This window comes from Vulpes vulpes, chromosome 12 (assembly GCF_048418805.1).
Source record: "Vulpes vulpes isolate BD-2025 chromosome 12, VulVul3, whole genome shotgun sequence".
NCBI lineage: Eukaryota > Metazoa > Chordata > Mammalia > Carnivora > Canidae > Vulpes > Vulpes vulpes.
In genome coordinates this window covers 130,439,009-130,465,221 of record NC_132791.1, presented here as the reverse complement: position 1 = coordinate 130,465,221, position 26,213 = coordinate 130,439,009, and the positions used below count along the sequence as shown (strand labels likewise).

Here is a 26,213-nt window from a genome sequence, read left to right as displayed (position 1 = left end):
ACTTCATGGTTGCAGTCTACAAGTGTTGTGCATCACACTTATCTGCCTATGTCAAACCATCCCTGCATCCCAGGGATAAATCCCTGGTGAGCATGGTGAGTGATCCTTTAGGCGGAATTCTGGTAGTAGAAAAAAATGTTTGAGTTTATATTCATCAGGGACTTTATCTTCTAGTTTTCTGGTGGTGTCCTTTTCTGGCTTTGGTGTAGTGTACATTAGTGTAATGCTGGCTTTTAAAAATGGTTTCAGGGGTGGGGGAATGCCCTGGCTGGCTCAGTCAGTAGAGCATCCGACTCTTGATGTCATGAGTTCAAGCCCCATGTTGGGTGTAGAGGTCACTTTAAAAAAAACAAAACAAAACTGGGAGTGTTCCTTCCTTTATTTGTTGGAAGAGTTTGGGAAGGATTAGCATTAATTTTCTTTGGTTAAATTTACCAATGAAGTCATCTGGTCCTGAGCTTTTCTTTATGGGGAGATTTTTGACAAGTGATTTAATCTCCTTACTCCTAATTGGTCTGTTGAGATTTTTTTTTTAAAAGATTTTATTTATTTATTCATGAGAGAGGCAGAGACCCAGATAGAGGGAGGAGCAGGCTCCATGCAGGGAGCCCATGTGAGACTCAATCCCCTGTCTCCAGGATCACGCCCTGGGCCGAAGGTGGCACTAAACCGCTGAGCGCCCACAGACTGCCGGAGATTTTCTATTCCTTCTAGATTCATTCTTGGTAAGTTGTAGGTTCCTCATGTGTCTCTTTCTTTTAGGGCTTTTCTCAGCTCTGGCCAGATTGTGGTGGTGAGGTTCTTTTCTAGATCAGAACGAGGCGGACCTACAGCTGGTTCCCTGAACAGAGAGCACTGCTGCCTCTGCTTCTGTAGGCGAGCAGAGGTGCTGGTTGGACAACAGCTTGGGCACTGCAGGTAGAGCATCCGTCTGATGTCTTCAGACCAAGAGCTGCTTCTTGCAAGTCTCCTGCTGCTCTGTCATAGGTTCCCAGGGGTCCAGACCATGCTGGGGGGCTGTGGGCTTGGGAGAGAGCCCTCAGCATGTTACTGTGCTGGTCTGTACTTTGAGGCATTTGTGGCGGATATTTGTATAATTCTACCCAATAGAATAAAGAAGGGGTGTGATGCTCTGAAGGACCCCCAGGTAGGATCATTGAAACACTGATTCAGAAGGTCTAGAGTGGCGCTGATGAATTTCCTCTTCCACCAGGTTTCCCGGTGGTACTGCTGGTCCAGCCAACCACACTTAACTAGTGTCGTGTTACCCCTAAAATATGCCTCTTTATTTGGGGTTTTTCATTTCTCTTGAGTTTGAAGAAATGAAGCAAAACCACACACACAAAACTCTTAGATGAAGAACAAAATTTTATTCTAAAAATAGATCTCAGTGACAATGAAATACCAAAAGCTGGTCATTATAATAAAGGGAAAAAAGAGTTAAAGGAATTTGCTTTAAATTTTTCTCCTTAAAAATACAAAATTCTCACTAATATATTGTCAACTCTCATTTATCTGAATGGGAATATTCATGTTTTGGATTATCTAAAGTTCTGGATTGGATTCTAATGTATCTTCAAGTGAATACATTTCTCAACGCAAACAAAAGCAAGTATTTGCCGAAGTGAACAGGACAAGGGTGAGTTTATGCCTGTGAAATGTGCACTAGGGGGAGCAGTGGTTGGCCTGGAAGTGAGCAGTGCAGCTTCCACACAGAGAAGACAGTCTTCACGCCACAGAAAAGGCATTCAGGGACATGAAGTGGTTTCCTATCTTCCGAGTGCTCAAAATCAGGCCTGCCTACATTGTTCTAATGGACCTCAAGCCGAGAAGCACAAAGAACACAGGAGATGAAAAAGGTAAAATTGAAACACCTCCCCCCCTCCCCCCCACACACATCATTTTGCAAAGAAATAGAAATGGTGGGGTCCTGACCAGGCAAGTATGTGGTCTGTTACTAACTCCACCCACCCAGGCTTTCTTGGATTCCCTCTACAATACACATCTCAGGCCTGCGGCATCACCTGGTCCTCAGCAGACTAGGCCGTAATGCACAGTGAGCAGAAGTGATGCTTTTACATAAAAATTCCTAGCATCCTCTGAAACACAAAAGCTGATCACAAGTCACATTTAAATACTTTTCAGTGCAGATGAGGGACATTAGGACATTTTAGTGTATTTCTGGATTAGCAGAAATTTACTAAGATAGAAATACTCTCTCAGATGGTCATACAGTCGGACTAAATACCATTTTTTTTGCCAAACATGACCGAGTTTTGGCTGTTTGTAACAGGAACTACATTGACCGGCCCTGGGGTCCTTACAACACGGTGCTTTCTCTGCTACCATAATATAGCCACATGCCCGCCCCCAGGAGACGAGTGGCCTGAAGAATAATAAAAGCTTATCTTAAAAAGTCTTAAAAATTTAATCCAAAGTTTTTTTAGTATAAAAATGCTATTTCCCCAAATCTGAGTAAAATCAACAGTGCACAAAAATGCAGCATTTGGTCATGTAGGTGGGAGCCCGAGGGGTTGTGTAGGTAGTGCCGTCCTACGGCCCCTGGACGGACTGGCACAGCCTTAGCTTGTGGGGTGGGTTTGGAAATCACAGGAGGAGCCTATGTTAGGGAAGTTTACAGGACATTAAGCGATTCTAGGAACAGAAAGCTTTACACCTCTTAAAAATATTCACTAAACAGAAAATAACTGTTCCATATGAAATAAAGCAATTTCCAGTAGTGATGCTAGTCTCACAGCAGCAATAGCCTAACTAAATCTTTACAACACTGTTCAGTGTTGCAATTTACTGAAATACACAGAGGAAAAAATACTTAGATTAACTATCATTGACAGTTCAGGCTCTCCCTAGTAGGGCAAAGCCCAGATATCATTTCTAGTTTGATTGGGGCCTGGGGGCAGTGCACCAGGTACAAAGCTTTAAAGTTATGCTTGCAAGCTGGTTAACTCCTATAATTTTTGCTGTGTGGCATTTCTGTTATCATCCTGAGGCCCTTATTTATATGCTGGGATGGCACAGCGCCCATCAGGGACCATGTCTGCCAATTACTCCCCCGCTGTGACCAGTGCCATACAAGGAAAGGGCAGGCCTTGTCTTACTGTGCATTTTTTAAAAGTGACTATAACCATTGTATTAACTATATGTTCCAAATACTCCTTTAAAAAACCCAAACCAAACCTGTTTTACCTTTAGTAACCAGGAGGAATCTCTACATGTTTATACAGCACATTGTATATTATATGCATGGCCTAATAACTGAAATTAATTGACAGGGCTGTATCAATCTTCTTCCATTGGTCCTTGACTTCCTTAGATGATGGCGTCATGTTCATCACTGTAATATATCAAAAGTTAAAATTACTTTGTTTTGTATTTATGTCAAAACAGTTTGGGTTCTTATTTTTAAATAAATAATGTCAGGCCCTAGAATCCACATTGTCATTTCTTTCTGTAAAATCTTAAGTGCCTGGTTTACTATATGGTTAAGGATTCAGGCAGTCTCTGCTTGGCCTCTTAGTGGCTGTGCTAAATCACGCACCCACAACTCCTCAAACACAGACTATGTATGAGGCGCTGTGCTGATGACTCTGCCTGTCTCATCTAATCAGCTCATCTCACAGGGACCAGAAGCCAAGGGGCCAAGGCAGGTCCCGTGCGGAGTCAGCAGCATCCCTGCACCCACAGACCCTCCCCACCTGCCCCCGCATAACCTGGTAGTGCTCACCACTAGACATCAAATACTGCCCTGCATAGGAACCTCACAACTTCAAAGCAACTACTGGCTTTCAGATGCAGTAAGAAAAACGGCCAAATAAACTGCAACACTGTTTTTTCAGCCACAGACTAAGATACATCCTAACTTCAGACATGCTAAAATGTGGGGAACAGGAAGAGCCACATGTACTGGGCCTGTGGGGGCCTAGGTCCCCTAGGTCTGCCGCCCTTTGCCGAGGGGTTGCTGCTGGGCCCCTGAAGCCAGGGGAAGGCAGCAGGATGCCACAGGCACACACAGGACAGCATGCTCTGTAGTGAAGGCAAGCTAAAATGAAAACAATGGAACTGCTTCACTATTTCACAGCTTCATTTACATCAATGAAAACTGATCAACTATGAAAATACACTGATCAAACATCCCTTCTGCTCAACTGGTGAAATTTACCAAAAGCACATTATAAATATTTCTACAAGCACAGAAGTATATCAAAAACAAGTTGAGGGGCAGCCCGGGTGGCTCAGCGGTTTAGCGCTGTCTTCAGCCCAGGGCGTGATCCTGGAGACCGGGGCCGGAGTCCCACATCGGGCTTCCTGCATGGAGCCTGCTTCTCCCTCTGCCTGTGTCTCAGCCTCTCTCTCTCTCTCTCTCTGTCTCTCTCTGTCTCCCTCTCATGAATAAATAAATAAAATCTTTTTTTAAAAAAGCAAAAACAAAAACAAAAAAACAAGTTGACTCTAGTCTGTTTCCTTCATGATCTAAAGAATGTTTCTGAATATGCTTTTAGTTTGGCAAAACCTTGATATTCTTTGAAAGGGAGTTTATTAAAGTTTCGCAGTTCAATGAAAAATTTGAGAAATACTTTCATGCTGTGTTCCCTTCTGGAAACTCAATGTGCAATAACATATCCAAGCGTTAGTGACTTCTATGGTCAAGGAACCTGTTCTGTTTCAGTTTGTTAAATCAGCTCAAATGCACTTGACATGTCAGGTCCATGTGGGACACACATGTGTGTCCTCTGGACAGGAGTCACCCTACAACACCTCAACAATCAAAAGAATAAACTGGCTCTTGTGCTCCAGTAAGAGTCAAAACCCCCAAAGGCCTCTGAGGACTAAAAGCTAAGGGTGACCCCTGCAAACAGCACAGGACCTACAGGCCTACAAAGGGGCCTTGTTAGAATGATAGGATATTTGATACAATGAGTTATCAGAGAAAATGAGACTGCAGAAGAATTTCTGTAAATCCATGTTCCTACCCAGGATGTACCTCCGTGCTCCCGACAAGTGCCGGATGTACCAGCTCTACAGCCTCCTGAACAGGTGCTGCTTACAGCTGGAGGTACGTGAAAGGGACATGAGTCAGTGCAGCACTTTCACAGTCATGGGCATTGTTTGTGTTTGCAGGTAATGTTGGGCACTGAGGATTAATGGGAATGTAATTCATAAACCTGTGGCCCTGTTCTGGCATTTTGTTGTGGTATTTAAGGAAAAACAGAAATAACCAGTGCTGGCCAGCAAAACTCACATGGTTCTGTATCGAATGCCTCTTCTTGAATAATACATTCTGCATCCGATGTAAAGAATCGACAGGATACCCAGTGTCAACACAATACCGCCAAGAAAGCTGCCAGTATCAAATTTTGATCCTGGATTTCCTTTAGAATTAATAGTTGGTGTGACTAGAACAAAAAATATGCTTTAGTTGCTTTTCAACATTATCATAATAAGCTGCCAATCTGAATTTCTATCTACTTCTCTCCTGTGCCCAGGGCTGACCACCCCCAGCACCTGCAGGTCTTCTTCCCCCCCAACCCCAGGGCTGACCGCCCCCCCAGGACCTGCAGGTCTTCTCCCCCTCCCAACCCCGGGGCTGACCCCCCCTCAGGACCTACCTGCAGGTCTCCCCACCCCAGGGCTGACCCCTCCAAGACCTGCAGGTCTTCTCCCTGCCCCTAGGGCTGACCGCCCCCCACCCAGGACCTGCAGGTCTTCTCCCCCTCCCAACCCCGGGGCTGACCGCCCCCCCCAGGACCTGCAGGCCCACATCTCACCCCCCACCACCCCCAGGGTTGCCCCTTAGTATCTCAGGGTCTTTCTGCTGCTGGACCCCAACCTTTGACCACAGCCTCCAAGGCCACAGGATTTGGGGAGTTTGTTTCCTTGTTGGTCCTGGGAGAGTTCAGGCCTAACGGTAGGTGTTGGCACCATGGATCCAGTCTGAATGAATGGTTCTAACTGAAATTTCTCCTTTTGAATAAATAGGGGATTCAAACTATTTTGGCTTTATCACATCAACAGCCCTGGAGACATTACAGTTGATTTCAGAACATAAACCATATTAATAAAACAATGGAGAGAAACCTACAAAAACAGAGGAAACTGTGAAGTCTGCTCTTTGTGTGGATATGTGCAGTCACTAGCGAACTCTTAATATGTTAAAAGTTAACATTCAGGTTCTGTATCAGAACACTGGAAGCAGAAAGGAAGTAAAACCTCCATGAATTGGTGATTGGGGTTTAGAGCCCAGTGGATGAGGCTGCCTAATTCTGGTCTGTGGCGAGGGACCAGGAGTTCCAAGCAGGACACATTTTCAAAGCACATCCCTTACAGTCCTCTTGGACCTGATTAAATCAGAAACTCATTTTTCTACAAGAACAAGACCACCAGGATTGATGCCACGGATTGTGTAATATGACACCACTGTCCACATTTCTATTTTTTGCACAACAGGAAACTAGAAATGTGGCATTTGACACCTATTTTCAGTACAGAAACAGGGCAGCTTTGATACGTACTTGTTGCTGATAAAGAAAGGGCTGTGGCTGAACTGTTGTGGGCGATGGTCTCTGTGGCCAGCGTCGCCTGGGTTGTGTTCTGGGAACCTGAGCTGGTAGAGATCCTGTTGGCCGAGACCCCAGCTGTTGTGATTCTGGCTGTAGCTGTGGCCGTCTTGGAGACAGGAGACAGTGGCGTGGTCAGCAGTTTCGTGGAGCTGGTGGTGGACTGGCTCGTATAGTTGGAGGTCAGAAAGGTGACATTCTCTGCAGGAATATCCAAGAAATGTTACCCCTGAACAGTGACTCAGGGAATTAGTACCCACTCTTTGTGGCCTTCCTGGTCAGACAGGTGGAACAGCATGGAAGATCCCGAGCCCACCACCAGCCAGCCCATCGTGGCAGCCAGTATCTCAGACCATGAACGACTGTGTGGGATCCCGCCTGCCTGCCTGTGAAGCTAAGAGCTTGGTGAAGATAGGAAATAAGACCCCTGAGGGCAGAGTTTCTTCAGGACAAGAACTGTGTCTTAAACTGATGCTGTCTGAACCTCATACCTATGTCCTGTCCCAAGGATCAGGTGAGTGGAGGATGGGACTGGTGGGTGGAGGAGGGAAGGATTTTAAAGATGCGGTTTCTAGCTACCTCGTTCCCAGCAGGCGTGCCTTAACCCCCCATGTGGGATGTGGGGAGGAGCCCACACTGCTTTGGGAGGTGAAGGCTATCCCTTGATAGGATGCCACCTGCTGGTGCCCAGTGTGGCTGCTTGGGAAGAATTTCCCATCATTAGGGGGGACACTTCTAAACCCGGTTCTGAAGGCTTCAGAAATCCAACACCTGAACCAGCAACTCGGTTCACACCTGACATGGGGGTCTCATGGAAAGGAGCAGGTACTCATCATGTCACTACTCCCCGAAATGCCAAACAAGAAAGCTTGTTTCCGGGATCCCTGGGTGGTGCAGCGGTTTGGCGCCTGCCTTTGGCCCAGGGTGCAATCCTGGGGACCCAGAATCGAATCCCACGTCGGGCTCCCGGTGCATGGGGCCTGCTTCTCCCTCTGCCTATGTCTCTGCCTCTCTCTCTCTCTGTGACTATCATAAATAAATAAAAATTTATTAAAAAAAAAAAAGAAAGCTTGTTTCCCATTCAGAAAAAGCCTTTGTGCTAGACATGTGTATACGTGAACTGTGCTGTGGTTCTAACTACACCTGCTTGCCTCCCACAGGACCTCCCTGGAAGCCCACAGGAGCCCCAGTTGTTGTAGTATGTGCTGTCCAGGGACTGAAGTCTTGCTATCATTCAGTCTTTTTTTTTTTTTTTTTTTTTTTAAGATTTTGTTTATTTAATCACGAGAGACACAGGCAGAGGGAGAAGCAGGCTCCATGCAGGGAGCCCGATGGGGGACCCGAGCACCGGCCTCCAGGATCACGCCCTGGGCTGAAGACAGCGCTAAACCACTGAGCCACCCGGGCTGCCCTCATTCGGTCTTTTTACTGGGAATGAATGGATTCCTGCATTTGTCTTGAGGCTCCGAGCTTACTGCAGGCTTCCTGCTCCCATCCACCACCTGGGGATGCCGTACCTCTGGGTGAAGGAGTGACCCCGCCCGCCTTCCCCTTCCCCAGGGGGTCTCGGCCCCCACAGTGCTGTACCGCACCCGCAATCCTTGCATCCTATACCAACATCCCCATCCCGTCTTCTAGTCACTTTGGACTTTTTCTTGGAAGACTTACAATACTTTTTTTTTTCCAGTTTAACTGTACAGGCTGATTTTAATGGTGCTGCTTATTTGCCTCTCAGCTTTTCCCATTCCAACTCCTAGTACATTTTCTCAACTCTGGGTCCCTGCTGTGTGGTCTCACCCAGAGTCTTATGTAATTTTTAATAAAGGCCAAATGAAAACTTTTGTACTATAGAGACCAACAAATTACAGTTATTCCAAGTAGAGGATACAAACGATAAAAATGAACTACTCTGAATGCTCTCCATGTAGAGATAATACACTTAGAGTGGAAATATTCCCCTTTGTTTAAAGAAGTCGTGCATGAATGCTATTGTAGTGGAATTAAATACAGCAAAGGACCAGTGTTCATGTCACATCTTCAGAACAGAGGGCTTCGCAGAGTAAAACAACAAACATGTCCAGCTTCTGGCGGCAGCCCACTCGTGAACTTCCTGCCCTTTGTCAGAGACACTGAACGGAGCCACAGGGGTGAGGTAGGGAGCCGGAGTGGGTTCATCCAACTAGGAAAATCCCAGTGTGTTAGAGAAACAAGCAGCTGAACATTTCTATAAATTGACCAAACAGGCAAGTTCTGTATCAAACAGAGTCACGAGGTGTAAATGCGTCCACGGCAATCCCGGGAAGTTCGCCCAAGATCAGTGTCCTTGTCTGGGCCCCGAGGGTTGGGTCCCTGGGGGACCAGTGCTGTGCAGGTGCGGGAGGCAGGGCGGGGGTGGTCCACAGGTACAGGTTTCCTAAGTCATGGGGGATGGAACAGGTGGCGAGGGGAAAGGAGTCGATGCCACAGTGCATGAGGGTGGCCGAGGGTAACACTTAAAAGTTGTCATCACGAAGGGAAAATTATGCCGAGGACGGTCCCCGGTGTTTACTGGACTCCTTGTGGTCCTTCACAGTCAATGCAAATGCTGACTCGTGCAAATACCTGACACTGTGCTGTCACCGAGAAGCTCGCAGCCACTGTCAAGGCACAGAGAGGGTCTGTGCCTGGAGAGGGTCTGCAGAGGACAGAGGAGGCTGCCCTCAGGTTGCAGCAGCATGCGGAGCCCCTGGACGTGACAAGAAATGGACACCACCAGTGACGGGGGCCTGACAAGCCGTTTGGAGGGGTCTGGGGCTGCACATGCAGATGGCAGAGGCACATGTTTCCCGCACCAAGTCCGCAGCCTCAGGACATAGCTCTGCACAGAAGGGTGACCAGCAGGGAGCCAATCCCCAACACCAGGGCGCTGGGTGGGTGACGGGGGTGGGCAGGGGGGAAGCTCCTGCTGCAGGAACCCCAGGAATCACTTGGGGGAACCGCATGTGTGCCAACGCCACATGTAGTCCCAGCCTTCCTGCTACTGGCTTTCCTCCCCCAGACCCTCTACCCGTCAGCTCAGAATCAGCAGGAGTGAGGGGGACAGGGCAGAGCTGGGAAGGAGCCAGGAAGGAGCTGGGAACACCCGTGTCCCCACTGCCACCCCTCATCCCCACGGCCACACCTGCACGCCCACAGCGACCCTCCAATCCTGAAGCAGGCCCTGGCTGGCAGAGGGGAGAATCCCCGAGCTTGGGTGACCACAGAGTGTCAGCGTCTGGCATCATTCCAGGCAGCAGACGGACCTACAAGGACTCTTCCAGCAGGTGGACATGAGGCAGCCCAGCACCTTGGCTGCTGGGAAGGGGCGTGGCCCACACAGCGGTCGGGGCTTAGGTTCTGGGATGAACTGCGTCCTCCAGGCGCATGCTGAAATCCTAATCCACGGTATCCCCAGTACCTTAGGGTGTGATGTTAACTGAGAGATGGATCTTTCCGTAGGAATCAACTTAAAACGAGTCACCAGGAGGGACCTTACAGATAGGGAAATGGGCAGGGGGGCAGCGGGGGCAGGGGAAGGGGGGGAGAGGGGATGGAGGGAGAGGGGTTAGGGGACAGGGGGCAGGGGGCAGGAGGGCAGGACGTGTTGGGGCCAGCACTGCTAGCCAGTGGGGCCGGGTTCAGGTCACCCACAGTCACGTACACCCATGTGGCGCCCGGGCGGAGCTGGCTCCTCTGAGCATCTGTCCAAAAACACAGAACTCCCATGGATGAAATGAGGCCATGGAAGGGCTTCAATCAGACACGAGAAATTCTCGGCTGCTGTTGTCGGAGGACACGGTGAGCGGACGGCGGGTGAGGGGTGGCGGGGATGTGTCCACGCACTCGGCTTCCCGCCAGGTGCCGAGTTCAGGGGAAAGGAAGGGGGTACTGATGGCGCCTGAGAGGAGTGCGCTTTGCCAGGGCCATCGGCCCTCGGTCACTGGTTGGCGGTAAGAGCACAATCCTCAGGACAAAGTTTGCAGAAGGGATGAGACTCTACGGTGCTGGGTGCTGGGTGCTGGGTGTTGTCTGGGTGAGCCATGCACTGCGCTCCCCTCGGGCGCTCAGCCCCTTCCCTGCGGGTTACCTCACACACCTCACTGAACCGGACGCTCATGCTCCTGCCTCGTCTGGAAAGTGGGAATGATGGGATCCCCGGGTGGCTCAGCGGTTTAGCACCGCCTTCAGCCCAGGGCATGATCCTGGAGACCTGGGATCGAGTCCCGCGTCGGGCTCCCCACAGGAGCCTGCTTCTCCCTCTGCCTGTGTCTCTGCCTCTCTCTGTGTCTCTCAGGAATAAATAAAATCTTTAAAAAAAGAAAAAAGAAACTGGGAACGCATGGGCACGGCTAGCAAACAGAGCCAGGGGGCGGTGTATGCCACACAGCATCTGCCACACAGAGACCTTCGGTGACTTTTCTTCCCTCCCAGAGCATCAGTTTTGGGAAATGCACTTCCTCTCAGGAGCTGCACCCGGAGGTCCCCAAGGGAAGCTGAGGGGCAGGTGCCGGCAGCTCTCCTGGCCTGAGGTCAGCACGGCGGCATCACCGGGAAGACCAGGCTCTGTGGCCATCGGTTCTTTGGTTCGTTGAGGCAATTTTCCAAAGAAGCGAGGCCTGTTTCCCCGACACCAAGTACAGGTCCTGACCCTGCACAGAGTCCTGCTGCTCGCTACAGGTCTGTGTTAAGTAACTTTCCTGCCCGATAGCCTCGAGCCTCAAAACACCGCTTTCCCCTTTAACCTAAAAATTCCAAGGTTAAAGGTGACAGTTCTTTCATCAGGGCATCAAATACACGCTCAAACTGGAGTTGAAAATACACATGAGGTTTTTTAAATCGCAGTTATTTTTAAATAGGATAGGAGTACCTTTTCATTTCCTATGACAGTTACCGGTCATGAGTTTGTGGTGCCATACGTTACTCTGAGTGTGTGGGATTCCGAACACGACCCGCAGCCTGAGCAAATGATGAGAAAACCGTGCGTGTGGCCCCCGGAGAACCTCTGTCCTCTGGAACACAGCAAAACCACAGCTCTCTCCCGGCTGTGCTCTTAGAGAGCAGAGGTCTTCCCTCCCCGTGCACACACGGGAGACTGGTTCTTAAAAGTCTGAATTCTCATGACCCGAGGACCAAAAATCCACAGAACTGAAAACTCTAGATTAAAATAGGATCTAAGAGGAAACTGGCCTTAAAAAAATTCGAAAACTATTATAATCATAAAGAACTGTGCTTTGTCTGAAAATCCAATATATTTTGCAAGCTCCTAAACATCTTAAGTTCAAAATTAAAATTCCAAAAAGGAAAAAAATAAAAAAATAAAAAAAATAAAATTCCAAAAAGGAAAGCCAACTATATAAATGCAGAAAAATAACCAGGGTGTTTGGACTAAGGTCTCGTATATCCACAATACATTCCACCAGGGTCTGCTTGGCCCAGAGCTGCAGGGGGCTGAGCAGAGCCAGGAGTGGGCACCACCTTCCTGGCCACCAGACTATGACCTGCTGTGCCGGTGCCTTCACCTGAGTTCCTGCCCACTTTGTTCTGTTACCACACGCTCAACTCCCAATTAATTAGTAACCCTGGCTAATGACAAAGAAGGCCTGGATCATGGTCACAAGGGCATCTGCAAGAACAGTTAACTTCCTTCTCTTGTTGCTCAAAACTGGCCATGCCTCTCATCCCCAAGATTCTTGCTCTCCATAGCACAGAACTCACTCCCTGCTGTCCCCAGCATGCTCCAGCCTTGCTTGTGCAGGCTCCGCACACCTGTCCCATGCACACATGCTCCCTGCCCCCCACGCACTCCTGCCCCACTTGAAAGTATGCTCCCAGGCTCTGCAAACACACAGACAATGCAGTTCTTACCTGCAAGGAGCTCACAGTCCAAGCAACATCCAAACAGCACAGTCACATTATTCCACTTCCAACTCCTTCCCAGGCATTTCCCTTTTCATCAAACATCTGGTTTTCATTTATTTTGAACTCTTCATTGTATTATTAAATAAAAATTAGTGTATCTTTATTTTTTAAGGAGAGAATGCACACGAAGTGGGGGAGAGAATCTCAAGCATGCTCCCTGCTGAGTGGGGAGCCCAACAGGGGCTCGAACTCATGACCCTAAGATCATGACCTGAGCAGAAATCAAGAGTCTGACACTTAACCAACTAAGCTACTCAGGTGCCCCCCCAAATTAACATACCTTATTTTGTTTTTCAATAGAAAAAAACATTTAGCTGGTTATTAACTGTGCAAACTACACACCTGGATTTTCATTTTACTCATAGTGCCAGGCATGGTTGTGGGTGAACATAATCATTTCTGGCCTGTGCTCTAGACTGTCCAGCAACAGAGGCGTTTGCTCCCTTGCCCCTCACGGCCAGTCCATTTCTGTGTTTGTCGCTCCTCCTTCCTGAGACCTACAGTGCCTCCCCCCATCTCAGTCTAGTGAAGTTCTGTTTCTGTTCAAGGCCCAGCCTAGAGGTCACACTGAAGGTACATTAAGGTGAAGATTATCCAACAGTAAGAAAATCTCCATGAACTGCTTTGTTTACAAGCGACTTATCTTTATATGAGACACAGCAAACTTGGAAAGTACAGAGGGCAAAAGCGTAGAGGTTACCACAAACCAGTTACTGACCAGAAAACAGGCTCTGCATGGCAATGCAGCAGATCCTACAGTCACCTCCTACCACAATACTGGATCTGCAGTGACCTCCAGGAAGAAACCACTACCTTGGTGAGCAAGGCCTACACATGGAGCAAAGCTGAAACCTTCCCAGGGAAGCAGGGGGAGAGGCTGACACACAATCCCACCATAAACTCCACCCCAGCACTATGACCCACAGTCACAAGGGAGCTCACAGCCCTCTCCTTGAACCACACATCAGGTACCCCCACCTCTACACCTATGCCTGGGAGACGAGCCCATGGGCCCTCCAGCATGACGGGGCTCAGGCCCAGCAGACTCACTGGCTACAGGGACCTGACTGAAAGGGGCTCATGTGCTCAGTCTTGCTCACTCCAGGGACTAAGCACAGAGGCAGCCAAGTGATAGGTGCCTATGCTTTATGTCAGAGGCTCCTCTGCTAATGTCCAGGTGTTGGCTTGAATGGCAGACATGGAATTTAACACACATCTAGGGGCCTGACGGGTCCTCTCTAGAGATGGATATGGGCATCTTTGCTCTCTCCCTCTGCCCCACTCCAGCTCCCCAGTATCTCCAGGAGAGGAGCCTCTGCCCCCCTGGTGTTGGCCTGGCTCTGGTAGCCAGGGTGATTGCATTCCTGGGTCCCATGGACTGTGACAACTGGAAAGGCACTTTGGACAGACTGCCACCCCAAGGCACTGCACACATAGCAGATGGAAGCACAACTCATCCTTCTGTGGGGGAGGCCCATTCCCTTGGGCTTGGGCACCTTTATACACTGTGTGCCTCTCTCCAGGCACACACTCTCACTGGCATCTCATGGAAAGGAACTTGAACACTTGCCTGGCTCCCACATTTTTGAAATTGTTGCCCAGGGGACACCTCCAGATGGCCTGACTGGTGGGCAGCAGGACTTATGCATACAGTCCCTGTGTGTGCTGGCATGCTTCCAATGCTGGTACCTGAGGACATGGCTTATAATCAGCCCGAGTCCAGGTGCTGGGACTATCCCCTACACTTACAGGGCTTGGCACACTCTCAATTCCTGGGAGTCTTTAGACATAAAATATGGTGGTTAATAGTCAGAGTTATGAAAGACAACCAAGCTAGGGCAGGATAGATGGTACGGTTCTTCTGCTACATTAGGCCACCCATTCAAGAATAAGAGGTGCCTGTTTCATCTAATGCATAGACCGACACAGAAAGTAAAGGAAAATGAAGAAATAGGAAGATACTCCAAATTAAACAAGAAAACCTCAGAAAAAGTTCTTAATGGAATAGAGATAATTTACCTGATAAAAAGTTCACAATAATGGTCAAAAAGATGCTCCCTGCGCTCGCTTCAGCAGTACATATACTAAAAAGATGCTCCCTGAACTTGGCAGAGGAATGGATGAACACAGTGGGAACTTCAATAGAGAAAGAATATAATAAAGTGCCAGGAAGAATCCAAAATGCTGAAGAACACAGCAAGTGGTCTGAACAATGCACCAGATGGGGCTCAACAGCCAACTAGATTGAGCAGGAGACAGATCAATGGAACTCACCCCATTGGAGCAGCAAAAACACAAAAGAATGGAAAAAAGTGAAGACAGCTTAAGGGACTCATGGGGCAACATCAAACGAGCAACATTGACATTACAGGAACCCCAGGACAGAGAGAGAAAGGAGAGAAAACTGGAAGAAATCATGGCTGAAAACTTCCCTAACCTGGGGTAGGAAACAGACATCCAGATTTAGGAAGCACACAGAGCTCCAAATAAGATGAAACCATAGAGACCCACACCAAGACAAATTATAATTAAAACATGAAACATTAGAGAAAGGAAAGAATCTTAAGAGCAGGAAGAGAAAAACAACTGCTTATGATCAAGAGAAGCCCCCATGAGATGATCAGATTTTTTCAGTATAAACTCTGCAGGCCAGAAGAGAGTGGCACAATCTATTCTAAGTGCTCAAAGAAAAACTTTCAAACAGGAATACTCCATCTGGCAAAGTTGTCATTTGGAAATGAAGAGTTTTCCAGAAAAGCATAAGTTCAAGTAGTTCATCACAGCCAGACTGGCCACAAGAAATATTAAAGGGATTTTTTTAAGCCAAAAGAAGAAGGTGCTGATGAGTAACAGGCAAACATATGAAAGAATAAAGGTACAATTCAGATGAATTTAATGTTGTAAAGGTGGTAGATTCATCACTTATAAAGGCATACAAAGGTTAAAAGACAAAAGCAATATGGGGCGCCTGGGTGTCTCAGTCGGTGAAGCGTCTGTCTGCAGCTCAGGTCATGATCTCAGAATCCTGGGACAGAACCTGCTTCTCCTTCTCCCTCTGCTGTTCCCCTGCTCGTGCTTGCTTCATGTTCTCTGTTAAATAAATAAATAAAATCTTTAAAAAAAATACAAAAGCAGTAAAAGTATAACTATAGTAATTAAGGGGTATAGGATATAGAAAATGTAATATGATGAAGTCATAAAGCACTGGGGGAAGGGAGAATAAAAATGTAGAGCTTTAGAATTTATTCAAACTATGTAATCAACTTAAAAAAGACTGTCATAAATATAAGTTGTTATATCCTATCCAAGTCTCATGGTAACCACACAGCAGCATCCTATAGCAGATGCACAGACACAATGAGAAAGGAATCTAAGCACACCACTAAAACTCATCATACCATGGTATGATTAGGAGAAGAAAGGAATAGAGGAACAGCAAAACAGCCAGAAAAAAAATGAGAAAAATGGCAGTAAGTACACCCCTATCAATAATTACTTTAAATGCAAGTGGACTGAATTCTACAAAAGAAAAGAGTGACTATATGGATAAAATAACAAGACCCATCCATATGTTGCCAAAAGAGACTTCAGACCCAAAGACACAGATTCGGAGTGATAGGGTGGAAAAGATACTTTATGTAAATGGGAAGCAAAAGAGGGCCAGGAGAGCAATACTTCTATCAGACAAAATAGATTTCACTGGATTTTTTTTAAAGTAGGCTCCACATCCAATGTGGAGCTTGAACTCACAACCCGGAGATGAAGAGTCACATTCTCTACCAACTGAGCCAGCCAGGGGCTCCCAAAATAGACTCTAAAACAAACAGTGTAATAAAACACAAAAAGGGCATTAAATAAAGAGGTCAATCCAACAGTAGGATAAAACATTTGTATATATTTTGGCATCCAACATAGAAAACCGAAATGTATAAAACAAATATTAATAAACCAAAAGGGAGAAATAGAAAATAATACCAGGGACTTTAAAACCCTATTTTCATTAAGACAAATTGTTAGAGGGACACCTGGGTGGCTCAGTTGGTTGAGTGTCTGACTCTTGGTTTCAGCTCAGGTCATGATCTTGGGGTTGTGGGACTGAGCCCTGTGTCAGGCTCTGTGCTCAGTGGGGAGTCTGCTGGAGATTCTCTCTCCCTCTTCCCACCTTTCCCCCACCCCGTTCTCTCTCTCAAGTAAATAAATCTTAAAAAAAAAAAGTTACTAGACAGAAAAATTAAAAAAAATATTGACCTTAAATAACACACATCAGATGGATTTCACAGACATACATAGAACATTCCATCCTAAGGCAACAGAATACACATTCTCCTCAAGTGCACATGGGACATTTTCCAGAATAGATACTATATTAGACTATAAAACTAGTCTTAATAAATTAAAAAAAACATACCAAGCATATTTTCCAGCAATGGTATGAAATCAGATATCAATTAGAAGAAAACCAGAGAATTCACAAATATGTGAAGTTTAAATAACATGATACTTAACCAATGGTTGAAAGAAGAAATCAAGAGGGAAATCAAAATATACCATGAGACAAATGGAAGTAAAACATACCGAGACTTATGAGATGCAGCCAAAGTAGCTCTACCAGAAAAGTTTAGAGATGTCTACCTCTAGAGACAAGAAAAATCTCAAACAACCTAACCTTATACCTCAAGAAACTAGAGAAAAAGCCCCAAGTTAATAGAAAAATGGAAACAACAAAGATCATAGTGGAAATAAAAAATGAAAGAAACCCAAAAGATCAATGAAACAAAGAACTAATTTTTTGAAGGGATGAACAAAACGGACAAATCTTTAGCTAGAATCACCAAGAGAAAAAGAACTGAAAATCAGAAATGAAAAAATGTCACAATATATACCACAAAATTACAAATCACCATGAGAGAATACTAAGAACAATTATATGCCAACCTGAAAGAAATGGACAAATTCCTAAAAACATACAACTTTCTAAGACTGAATCATGAAGAAATAAGAGAATCTGAACAGACTAGGCCTATTATTACTAAGGAGATTGAATCAGTAAACAAAAACCTTCCAATAAACCAAAGTCCACGACCAGATAGCTTCACTGGTAAGCTCTGCTCAACATTCAAAGAAATAACAACAATCTTTCTCAAACTCTTTCAGAAATAGAAGAGAAGGGAACACTTCTAGACACATTTTACCAGGCCAGCATTACCCTGATTAACAGAACGAGATCAGGATGCCACAAGCAAAGAAATGTAATGCCCAATATCCTTGATGAACATAGATGCAAAAATCCCCAACAAAGTATTAACAAACTTTATTCATCAATCTATTAAAAGCATCCTTTACCATGATCAAGGGGGATTTATTCCAAGGATGCAAGGATGGTTCAGCATCTGCAAGTCAGTGTTATCCACCATATGAACAAAACAAAGGTTAGAAATCTTATGATCATACCTCAACAAATGCAGAAAACACACTTGATAAAATTCAGTATCTGTTCACAATAAAAACTCTCAACAAAGTGGATTTGGAGGGAATACAGCTAAACATAATAAAAGCTGTATATGACAAACCCAGAGCAAGCATCCTATTCAATGGTGAAAAACTGAAAACTATTCCTATAAGCTCAGGAACAAAGCAAGGATACCGCCTCTTGCCACTTTTCTTCAACATAGTATTACCAGTCCCAGCCAGAGCAATTAGGCAAGAAAAATAAAATACAAATTGAAAAGTAAAAAGTAAAACTGTTGCCATCTGCAAATGACAAGATAATATACACAGAAAATCCTAAGGACACCACCAAATCAACTGTTGGAACTAATAAATGAAATCAATTAAGTTTCAGGATATAGACATCAGTATACAAAATTTGTTGTATTTCTGAACACTCATAAGGAACCTGCAGAAAACAAGGTTAAGAAAACAATCCTATTTACAATGCATCAAGAAAAATAAAATACCTGGGAATAAACTTAACTAAGAGAATGAATGACCTGTATATTGGAAACCTTAAAACACTGGCAAAAGTAATTGAAGAGGACACAAATGGAAAAATATTCCATGCTCATGTACTGGAAGAATTAATACTCCTAAAAATCCAAACCACCTAAAGCTTCCTATAATTCAGTACAATCCCAATCAAAAGCCTCACAGAGATACGAAATTCTGAAATTTGTATGGAATCACAAAAGACCTCAAATAGGCAAAGTAATCTTGACAAAAGGAACAAAGTTGGAGACATCATGCTCCCTAATTTCCAACTATATTACAAATCCGTACTAATCCAGACAGTAGGTTACTGTCATAAAAGCAGACACACATGGGGATCCCTGGGTGGCTCAGCGGTTGGTGCCTGCCTTTGGCCCAGGGCGCGATCCTGGAGTCCCGGGATGGAATCCCACGTCGGGCTCCCACGTTGGGCTCCCAATGGAGCCTGCTTCTGCCTCTACCTGTGTCTCTGCCTTTCTTTCTCTGTCTATCATAAGTAAATAAATAAATCTTAAAAAAAAAAAATTAAAAAAAAAAAAGCAGACACACAGATCAATTGAAGAGATAGCCCAGAAATAAGCCCATGTACATGCAGTCAATTAACTTATGACAAAGACTTCAAGATTATACAACAGGGAAAACAGAGTCTTCCATAAATGGTGCTGGGCAAACTGAACCAGTGTTTTACATCACACATAAAAATTCACTTGAGGGATCCCTGGGTGGCGCAGCGGTTTGGCGCCTGCCTTTGGCCCAGGGTGCGATCCTGGAGACCCGGGATCGAATCCCACGTTGGGCTCCCGGTGCATGGAGCCTGCTTCTCCCTCTGCCTATCTCTCTCTGCCTCTCTCTATGTGACTATCATAAAATTTTAAAAAAAATTTTAAAAAAATTCACTTGAAATGGATTAATGACTTAAATGTTAAGACTTAAATCATAAAATGCCTAGCAGAAAACATAGGCAGTAAGCTTCCTGATGTTAGTCACAGCTTTTTTTTTTTTTTTTTTGATTTGACACCAAAAGCAAAGACAACAAAAAAGCAAAAATAAACAAATGGGACTACATCAAACTAAAAAGCCTCTGCACAGCAAAGTACTTTCAACAAAATGAAAAGGCAACCTGATGAATAGGAGAAGTTACTTGCAGATCACCTGATAAGGGGTTAACATTCAAAATATGTAAAGAAGTCATTCAACTCAACAGCAGAAGAAGCAGCAGGAAGGAAAAGCAGAAGGAATCCACTTAAAAAAACAGAGGATCTGAAGAGTCAATTTTCCATAGACATAGACAGGCCAACGGACACATGAAAAGAAAAGACACTCAACATTGCCAACCATCAGGGAAATGCAAATCAAAACCACAATGAGATACCACCTCACACCTGTCAGAATGGCTATAAAATCAATAAGTCAGGAAACAACACATGTTGGTAAGGATGAGGAGAAAGTGGAACCCTCGTGCACTGTTGGTGGGAATGCAAACAGGTGCAGCCACTCTGGAGAACAATATGAAGGTTCCTCAGAAAATTAAAAGTAGAAATATCCTATAATCCAGAAATTCCATTTCTGGTTATTTATCTTAAGATAACAAAAACACTACCTTGAAAACTATCTGCACTGCTGTATTTATCACAGCATTATTGATAGTAGCCAAGATATGGAGGCAACCTAAGTGTCCATGGACAGAGGAATGGATAAGGAAGATGTGGTCCATACATGCAATGGAATATTTCTCAGCCAACAGAAATAAAATCTTGCCTTTTGACAATACTGTATGATTTCACTTACATGTGAAATTGAAAAAAATAAGCTCACAGACATGATACTTTGGTGGCTGCAAGAGGCAGGAGTGGAGTTTGGGAGGCAAAATGAATGAAGGGGGTCAAATGGTACAAACTTCCAGTTATAAAGTAAGGAAGTCAAGGGGATGTGATGCACAGCATGGCAGCTGCAGTTAATACTGTACTGAATATCTGAAAGGTGCAAGACTCAATCTTACAGTTTCCTCTTGGGATGCGAATTTTTAACTACAAATGATGGCAAATGTTAACGAGAGTCATTGTGATCATTTCACTGTACAAATGCCAAATTTGCACTCTACACCTGCAATTTGCACTCTACACCTGCAAATAATGTTTACCAATTATACTTCAAAATACAGTGATGAGGGATACCGGGGTGGCACAGCGGTTTAGCGCCTGCCTTTGGCCCAGGGCGCAATCCTGGAGACCCGGGATCGAATCCCATATCAGGCTCCCGGTGCATGGAGCCTGCTTCTCCCTCTGCCTATGTCTCTGCCTCTCTCTCTCTCTCTCTCTCTCTGTGTGACTATCGTAAAAAAAAAAAAATACAGTGATGAAACTATAAATAATCATATGCAATAGTCTTTAAGTCATAACCAGAAATGTTTTAAGAAAGGACATTTCATAGAAGGATCAGCCTAGCAGGATGTATATTTTATATATATCAGAAAAAATATATGAAGCAAAAAATGAATGACCCAATAGGGAAAAACAAACAACCTATGTACCTGGAATTTTGACAACTTGAGGGAAAAGAATGAGCAGATATTTTTAAAAAATCAGTAAGAATTTATAATACTAACAAATTTGACTTAATCAATACATACATTTCTATCTAACTAAAATTCATGTACTTTTCAAGAGCACAGGGTTCATTTAGCACATAGGAACCTGACTTTCATCACAAAACAAGAGTCAATGACTTTCAAGGATTTAAAGAATTAGAATATGAGTTCTGGCCATTGTGAATTTAAGCTAAAATCAACATTAAGAAGATAGTCAGTTCCTAAAGCATTAGAAAATTTACACTTATCAATTACCCATAGATTAAATTTTAAAAATCACAATATAAAATTTAAAACTTTTTGATAATGAACCTATGGTGTGTCACACCTTGTGAGCTAAACTCAAGGGATGCACAGAGAGGAGTTTGCCATTGAAATGCAACCCATTATAGGAATGTAGGTTCACACAGACTTCTGAGATCTCATCAGCTCAGAGCACACACAACCTTGCAGGAACTTCCCCAGATGTCTCCTTGGGGGGGTGGGGGGGGGGGACCATAAGAACTTTGGAAGGTTGCAAAGTTGAAAGTCTACTTCCAGAGGCTTCCTGCAAGGCAGGTGCTCACCTGGACCAGGAGAATGAACCTGGGGACATCCGGCTTCATTACAGCTCGGCTGTGAAAAGCATCTCAAGATGATTCTTCTGGACACAGTTTATTGTAAGTTTGTGCATTCAAGTCGATGGCTTTTTCAGCTTTCTTGTTCATTGTTCTTAAAAATTAAAGTATACATCATACGAAAAAACCACTTTGATCTTCACGTATTCCTACAGAATTTCAATCACCCACTGATTCACTGAACATTGAGCATCCTACTATGCATTGGGCACTGACACACGCTAATACATTTCCCAAGCGTATGGTAAGGTGGACTGGTCAGGTGGACAGATAGACCAGTGGCCACAAATGAGCCTTTCATAGTGAGCCCTAAAATAAAGGAACAGAATGCTATCTACTTAAAGCTGAATTTGGTTAAATTCGGCAATATTTGAGTCTACAAATTTTGCCTAATTATAGAATAAACATGCGTGTTTACTGGTTGCCTGTTTTATATAAGACATGGTAAATATTACAAGTGTTACAAAGAAAAACTCCTCTAAGGACATTTAACCTAGTACGGAATATCAGATATGTATTTTCTATTATTCAAACACAGTATGGACGATATTTTATTCTACAGAGAACAGATGCAGTGGGAACAGAAAGAGCTCAAGTGTGAAAGAAGGGAGGGCAGGAAGGAGGGATGTTCACCGGGTCTGGGGCAGGAGGACGCAAGTACCGAGCAGGTTATTCCTGGGATGGGGGTGGGGGGTGTGCACCAGGACACACGTGTGCAGAGTACACAGTGGAGTGCAGGGTGTGTGCTGACACCATGGATGGGAAAGGGGGCCGCACAGGTGGTTCAGGGTCACCGCACAGAGGACCTGCTTTTCTGGGTAGAGAGTGGCTGTGCCATGAGCAGCATTTAGGACACACCAGGGACAGAAGGCTTGGGAGGTGAGGGCTCAGGTGGTGGGGCAGGGGCAAGGAGAAGGTGACCCCTCATAGAGCCCCAACATCCCCAGGCACCCGTGAGCACTCCTGGGATCTGCTGCCCCACTGGACACTGCACTCTAGAGGCTTAATTCCCTGCTCAGAAACCCTGTGGATGAGTGGCTCACAGGCCACCATCAGCCAGCCACCTGTTCTGTAAGCCAAGTGTGCCTGGAATGTGGCCACATGTCTGTCTCCATGCTGTGTGTGGCTGCCAGCACACAGGGGACACAGTGAGCAGAGCACAGAGAGACACCGTGCAGTTCTGAAGCCCGAGTACTTACTCTGGCCCCCCATGGGACACAGGCTCTAACTCTGCACATTGCTTGTTGGTCCATTAAGTGTTAACAGTTTGTGAAGGCACTAACAGGAGAACTCATACTTTCACACCATAAAGCATGACGGTGACCTGTTTTGTTCGAATGGACATGCTGGCTGTCAACGTTCTTCCTCAGGCAAGCACCTGCAGCGGGTCCAGCCTTGGGGGCATAATGGTACTCCCTCCCCCCAAGCCTGAGATGAGCTAGCTGCAAGGCGGACCTGCAGGTGTCACATGTCTGTGTGCTGGAGTGGGAAGCATACATCTACCTCCTCCCACTTAGCGCAAAGTGAGGAAGGCACAGAGCGAGAAGAGAAAAGGGGAGTATGGGGCGAGAGGCACGCCTGTGTCACACGCACACATTCCCGTCTGAGCATCAGACCAATTCCAATCATTTTAAGTGACTACGATCATTTTAGTTTTCCTCCCAGTTAAGTGCCAAAATTAAATTTCTTTCTGTAGTAAATTAGAAAACATTTATAGGAAGAGAATAACTTTATATAGAAATAAGTACAGGAATACATATCATGTGTGCACTATATATAAATACACCTGAAGACACTGGCTCAATACCTGTGATGGATAGTGCCTGCCTGTCCCTCCAGACCCTGTCCCCAGTGTCTCCTGCCTACTCTCTGCCCTGAGAAGGCCCTCGGAGCTACACGAGGCTCCTCGGCTCCACAGCTTCTGGTTTGGTCAAAGAGAAAGAAAGCACCATATGCTACTGCTTTGTATTCCCCCTTCGCTATGTGGGCACGGATCCAACTGGGAATCAGCTCTCCAAGCTGAGCCCAGTGTGTGAGCTTGAGAGCATATGTACCAGTATTCGTTCTGAGCGGGCACAGTCCTAATTCCTGCAGGAGGCAGATGTAAACTGAGGCACGGAGGTTCAGTAGTGTGAGCATAACTAGGGAGAGAGGCCACGACAACTGGGACTTGGACAGCCCAGCTTACGAGTCGGTTCTCTTGGCCCCTGTATTTGGCTGCCAGCCATGTGGAAAGCAGTGTCACCAAGTCGAAAATCTTCGGTCAGGGTCAGTAACTGTCCCTGCCTCGCTGTTGGCCTTCATCAAGTAGCTGGTGAAGAGCATGCTGGCAAATAGATCATAGACAGAAAAATAACATTCTCAGAATTCACCACATATTTAACCATCCTCAGCTGGGCACGCACCAAAGAGTCCTGATGTTCTGACCTACAAGCTGACAGCCAGGACACAGCACCAGCACATCCCCATCATCAACACACATCATGGTCACAAGCTTCTTGCACCCAGATGAATCATTTCCTTGTCTGAAATATTCTGAAATGACCTTATTTGCAGTCCCAGAATGCTGTGCAGTGGAGCTGTCATTGTTATGGAAGATTCACTCTCTAAACACGGAGAACATGCACCTGCAACGTGCAGCTTCCACAAGAGAATCTGGTCATTAATGAGCTTAAGGTGCAACCACAAAGAGAGATTGATTCATGGAGTGAAAAAGTGATCTGCTCAAATGTCAGCAAAAAGAAATTTCCAGACATGACAACCTTACAGTCCACTAGCCACTTAGCAAATAATTTTAATTCACTAGAGAAAGGCATTCGAAAATATTTAATATGAACATTTTTTTCTTGCAAGACTAAAGAAAAACATCAACTTTTCACTTATTAAAAATACCTATTTGTTCAAATGCTAGATATGGCCTTGGGACCACCAAGGCAGTAACTGAACAGGGAGAAAATGCTGAACATTTGTGGCATCCAGTCACTGCGTACAGGTGCTTTGCACAGGTTTAATATTTTAAAAATATCATGTGATCTGTGTAAGAGCACCAAAAAGTAGGTTTGTTCCCTGCAATTCACAGAGGAGAACATGGACTCCAAGGTGAGGGAAATGCCCCAAATTGCTGCAGGAGGCAGTAAGCAAACCTTCGCAGGGCCGTGGTGACCTTTCCACTGGCATTCGTGCCTCATTCCCTGATGAGGATCCATTAGAACCCCAGCCCTGCATTTCCCTCAGTTGTTCCACCACCAACCACTCTCACAGCACTGAATCACTATCAATAAACACATCTTTGTATTTAATACCAAATGGCCTCTTAATTTTTTTAAGCAAACAAGCAAGCAAGAAGCTAAGTAACTAAAACTAAGGCATGCAGAAAGCTACAGATAACAACAGGACCATCTGCATCCTCACCATCCTGATGAATTGATGAATGAAAATCTGCTGACTGAGGGATTCCCGAAAGGAGCGCTCTCCTGGATGCGGTCCCTGGAGTCACCACTATCCTGAACGTGTCCTGGTTTCTTCATGTTCTCACTTCACATGATTTCTGAGCCAAGTCACACAGTTGACCATGTGTCTAAGTTTTCTACCAGTGGCCTCAGGCCAGAGGCTCTGCTCTTGCTTTCTGTACTCAGCACTAAGTTAACCGGTCCATTCTCACTGAGACCTACTCCTCTGCTTCATTTCTTGCAGGATTTAACTTTGCCTTAGGACTTTAGTTTGGCAATGCTGTCTCTGTGCTTGATGATGTGCAAGGACTAACTCCAGTCTGCCCAGAACAAGGCTCAAGGGCAGAGTGTGTCCAGGCTCTCGAGTGTGAGAGAGTCCATCTTTGTGGGCCTTGCATGGAACCCCATGATGAGCCCACCATTCGGTGTCTGAGAATATGGCCACCCCAGCAAGTGTGCATTCACTGCAGACTTATCACAAGGAGGTGCATGCTGAGGAGGGCAGGGCTGAGAAGGTCACGGTACATCTATTCATGAAACATAGCAGAGATGGGCACGAAAGACATGGGCTGCACATGTGATGGGGTTACCGTGCATCCGCGGTTCTCCGATGGGTCTTCCTTTGCAAGGTGAGGCCCACTCCACTTCCCTTGCACAGAGACCTGACTTAGGGATCTCTTTCTAAGTGAAGGAGAGCTTCTGTCTGGCTCTTAAGGATTTAGGGATCTCTGGTACTGCTCACTTTAGGGGGCGTGTGCCCCCATGTCATGAAGATGCTCCAACAACACGAGAAGGAGAGGAACGGAGGCCTGCCAACAGCCAGCCACCTAAGGAGAAAGTCCCTGAGCCCAGCTCACGTCCTCCTGACTGCCACCCCAGGCCCACCCCAGAGAAGCACCTGGCTACTGCCCAACTCCTGACGCAGGGGCCAGGAACAGCATGGTCTCTGTGCACTGAGTCCAGGCTCTGTCTGCAGCAATAACCAGTACCACACAATACATCTGCCTTCTAGTCACAGAAGCAAGCTTCGGGACTCTATGTATATACTTGTTGGTATATGTGC

The 26,213-nt window shown here is 45.6% G+C and overlaps 1 protein-coding gene and 1 long non-coding RNA gene across 2 annotated transcripts in view; both read right to left on the bottom strand.

Annotated features, from left to right (window-relative positions):
• Positions 1-1,350: 1,350 nt before the first annotated feature.
• TMEM123 (transmembrane protein 123) overlaps positions 1,351-26,213 on the bottom strand; it is a 58,337-nt gene continuing 33,474 nt past the window's right edge. Inside the window, exons 3-5 of the mRNA XM_072729943.1 lie at positions 6,531-6,776; positions 5,261-5,414; positions 1,351-3,355 (exon numbers count right to left, since the gene is read on the bottom strand). Of these exons, the coding sequence (XP_072586044.1) occupies positions 3,331-3,355; positions 5,261-5,414; positions 6,531-6,776 (425 nt within the window). The 3' untranslated portion in view covers positions 1,351-3,330. The remainder of the gene's footprint in view (positions 3,356-5,260; positions 5,415-6,530; positions 6,777-26,213) is intronic.
• Positions 15,383-26,213, bottom strand: part of LOC140594708 (uncharacterized) — a 39,647-nt gene continuing 28,816 nt past the window's right edge. The window contains exon 2 of the long non-coding RNA XR_011995855.1: positions 15,383-15,602. This is a non-coding gene — a long non-coding RNA (uncharacterized lncRNA). The remainder of the gene's footprint in view (positions 15,603-26,213) is intronic.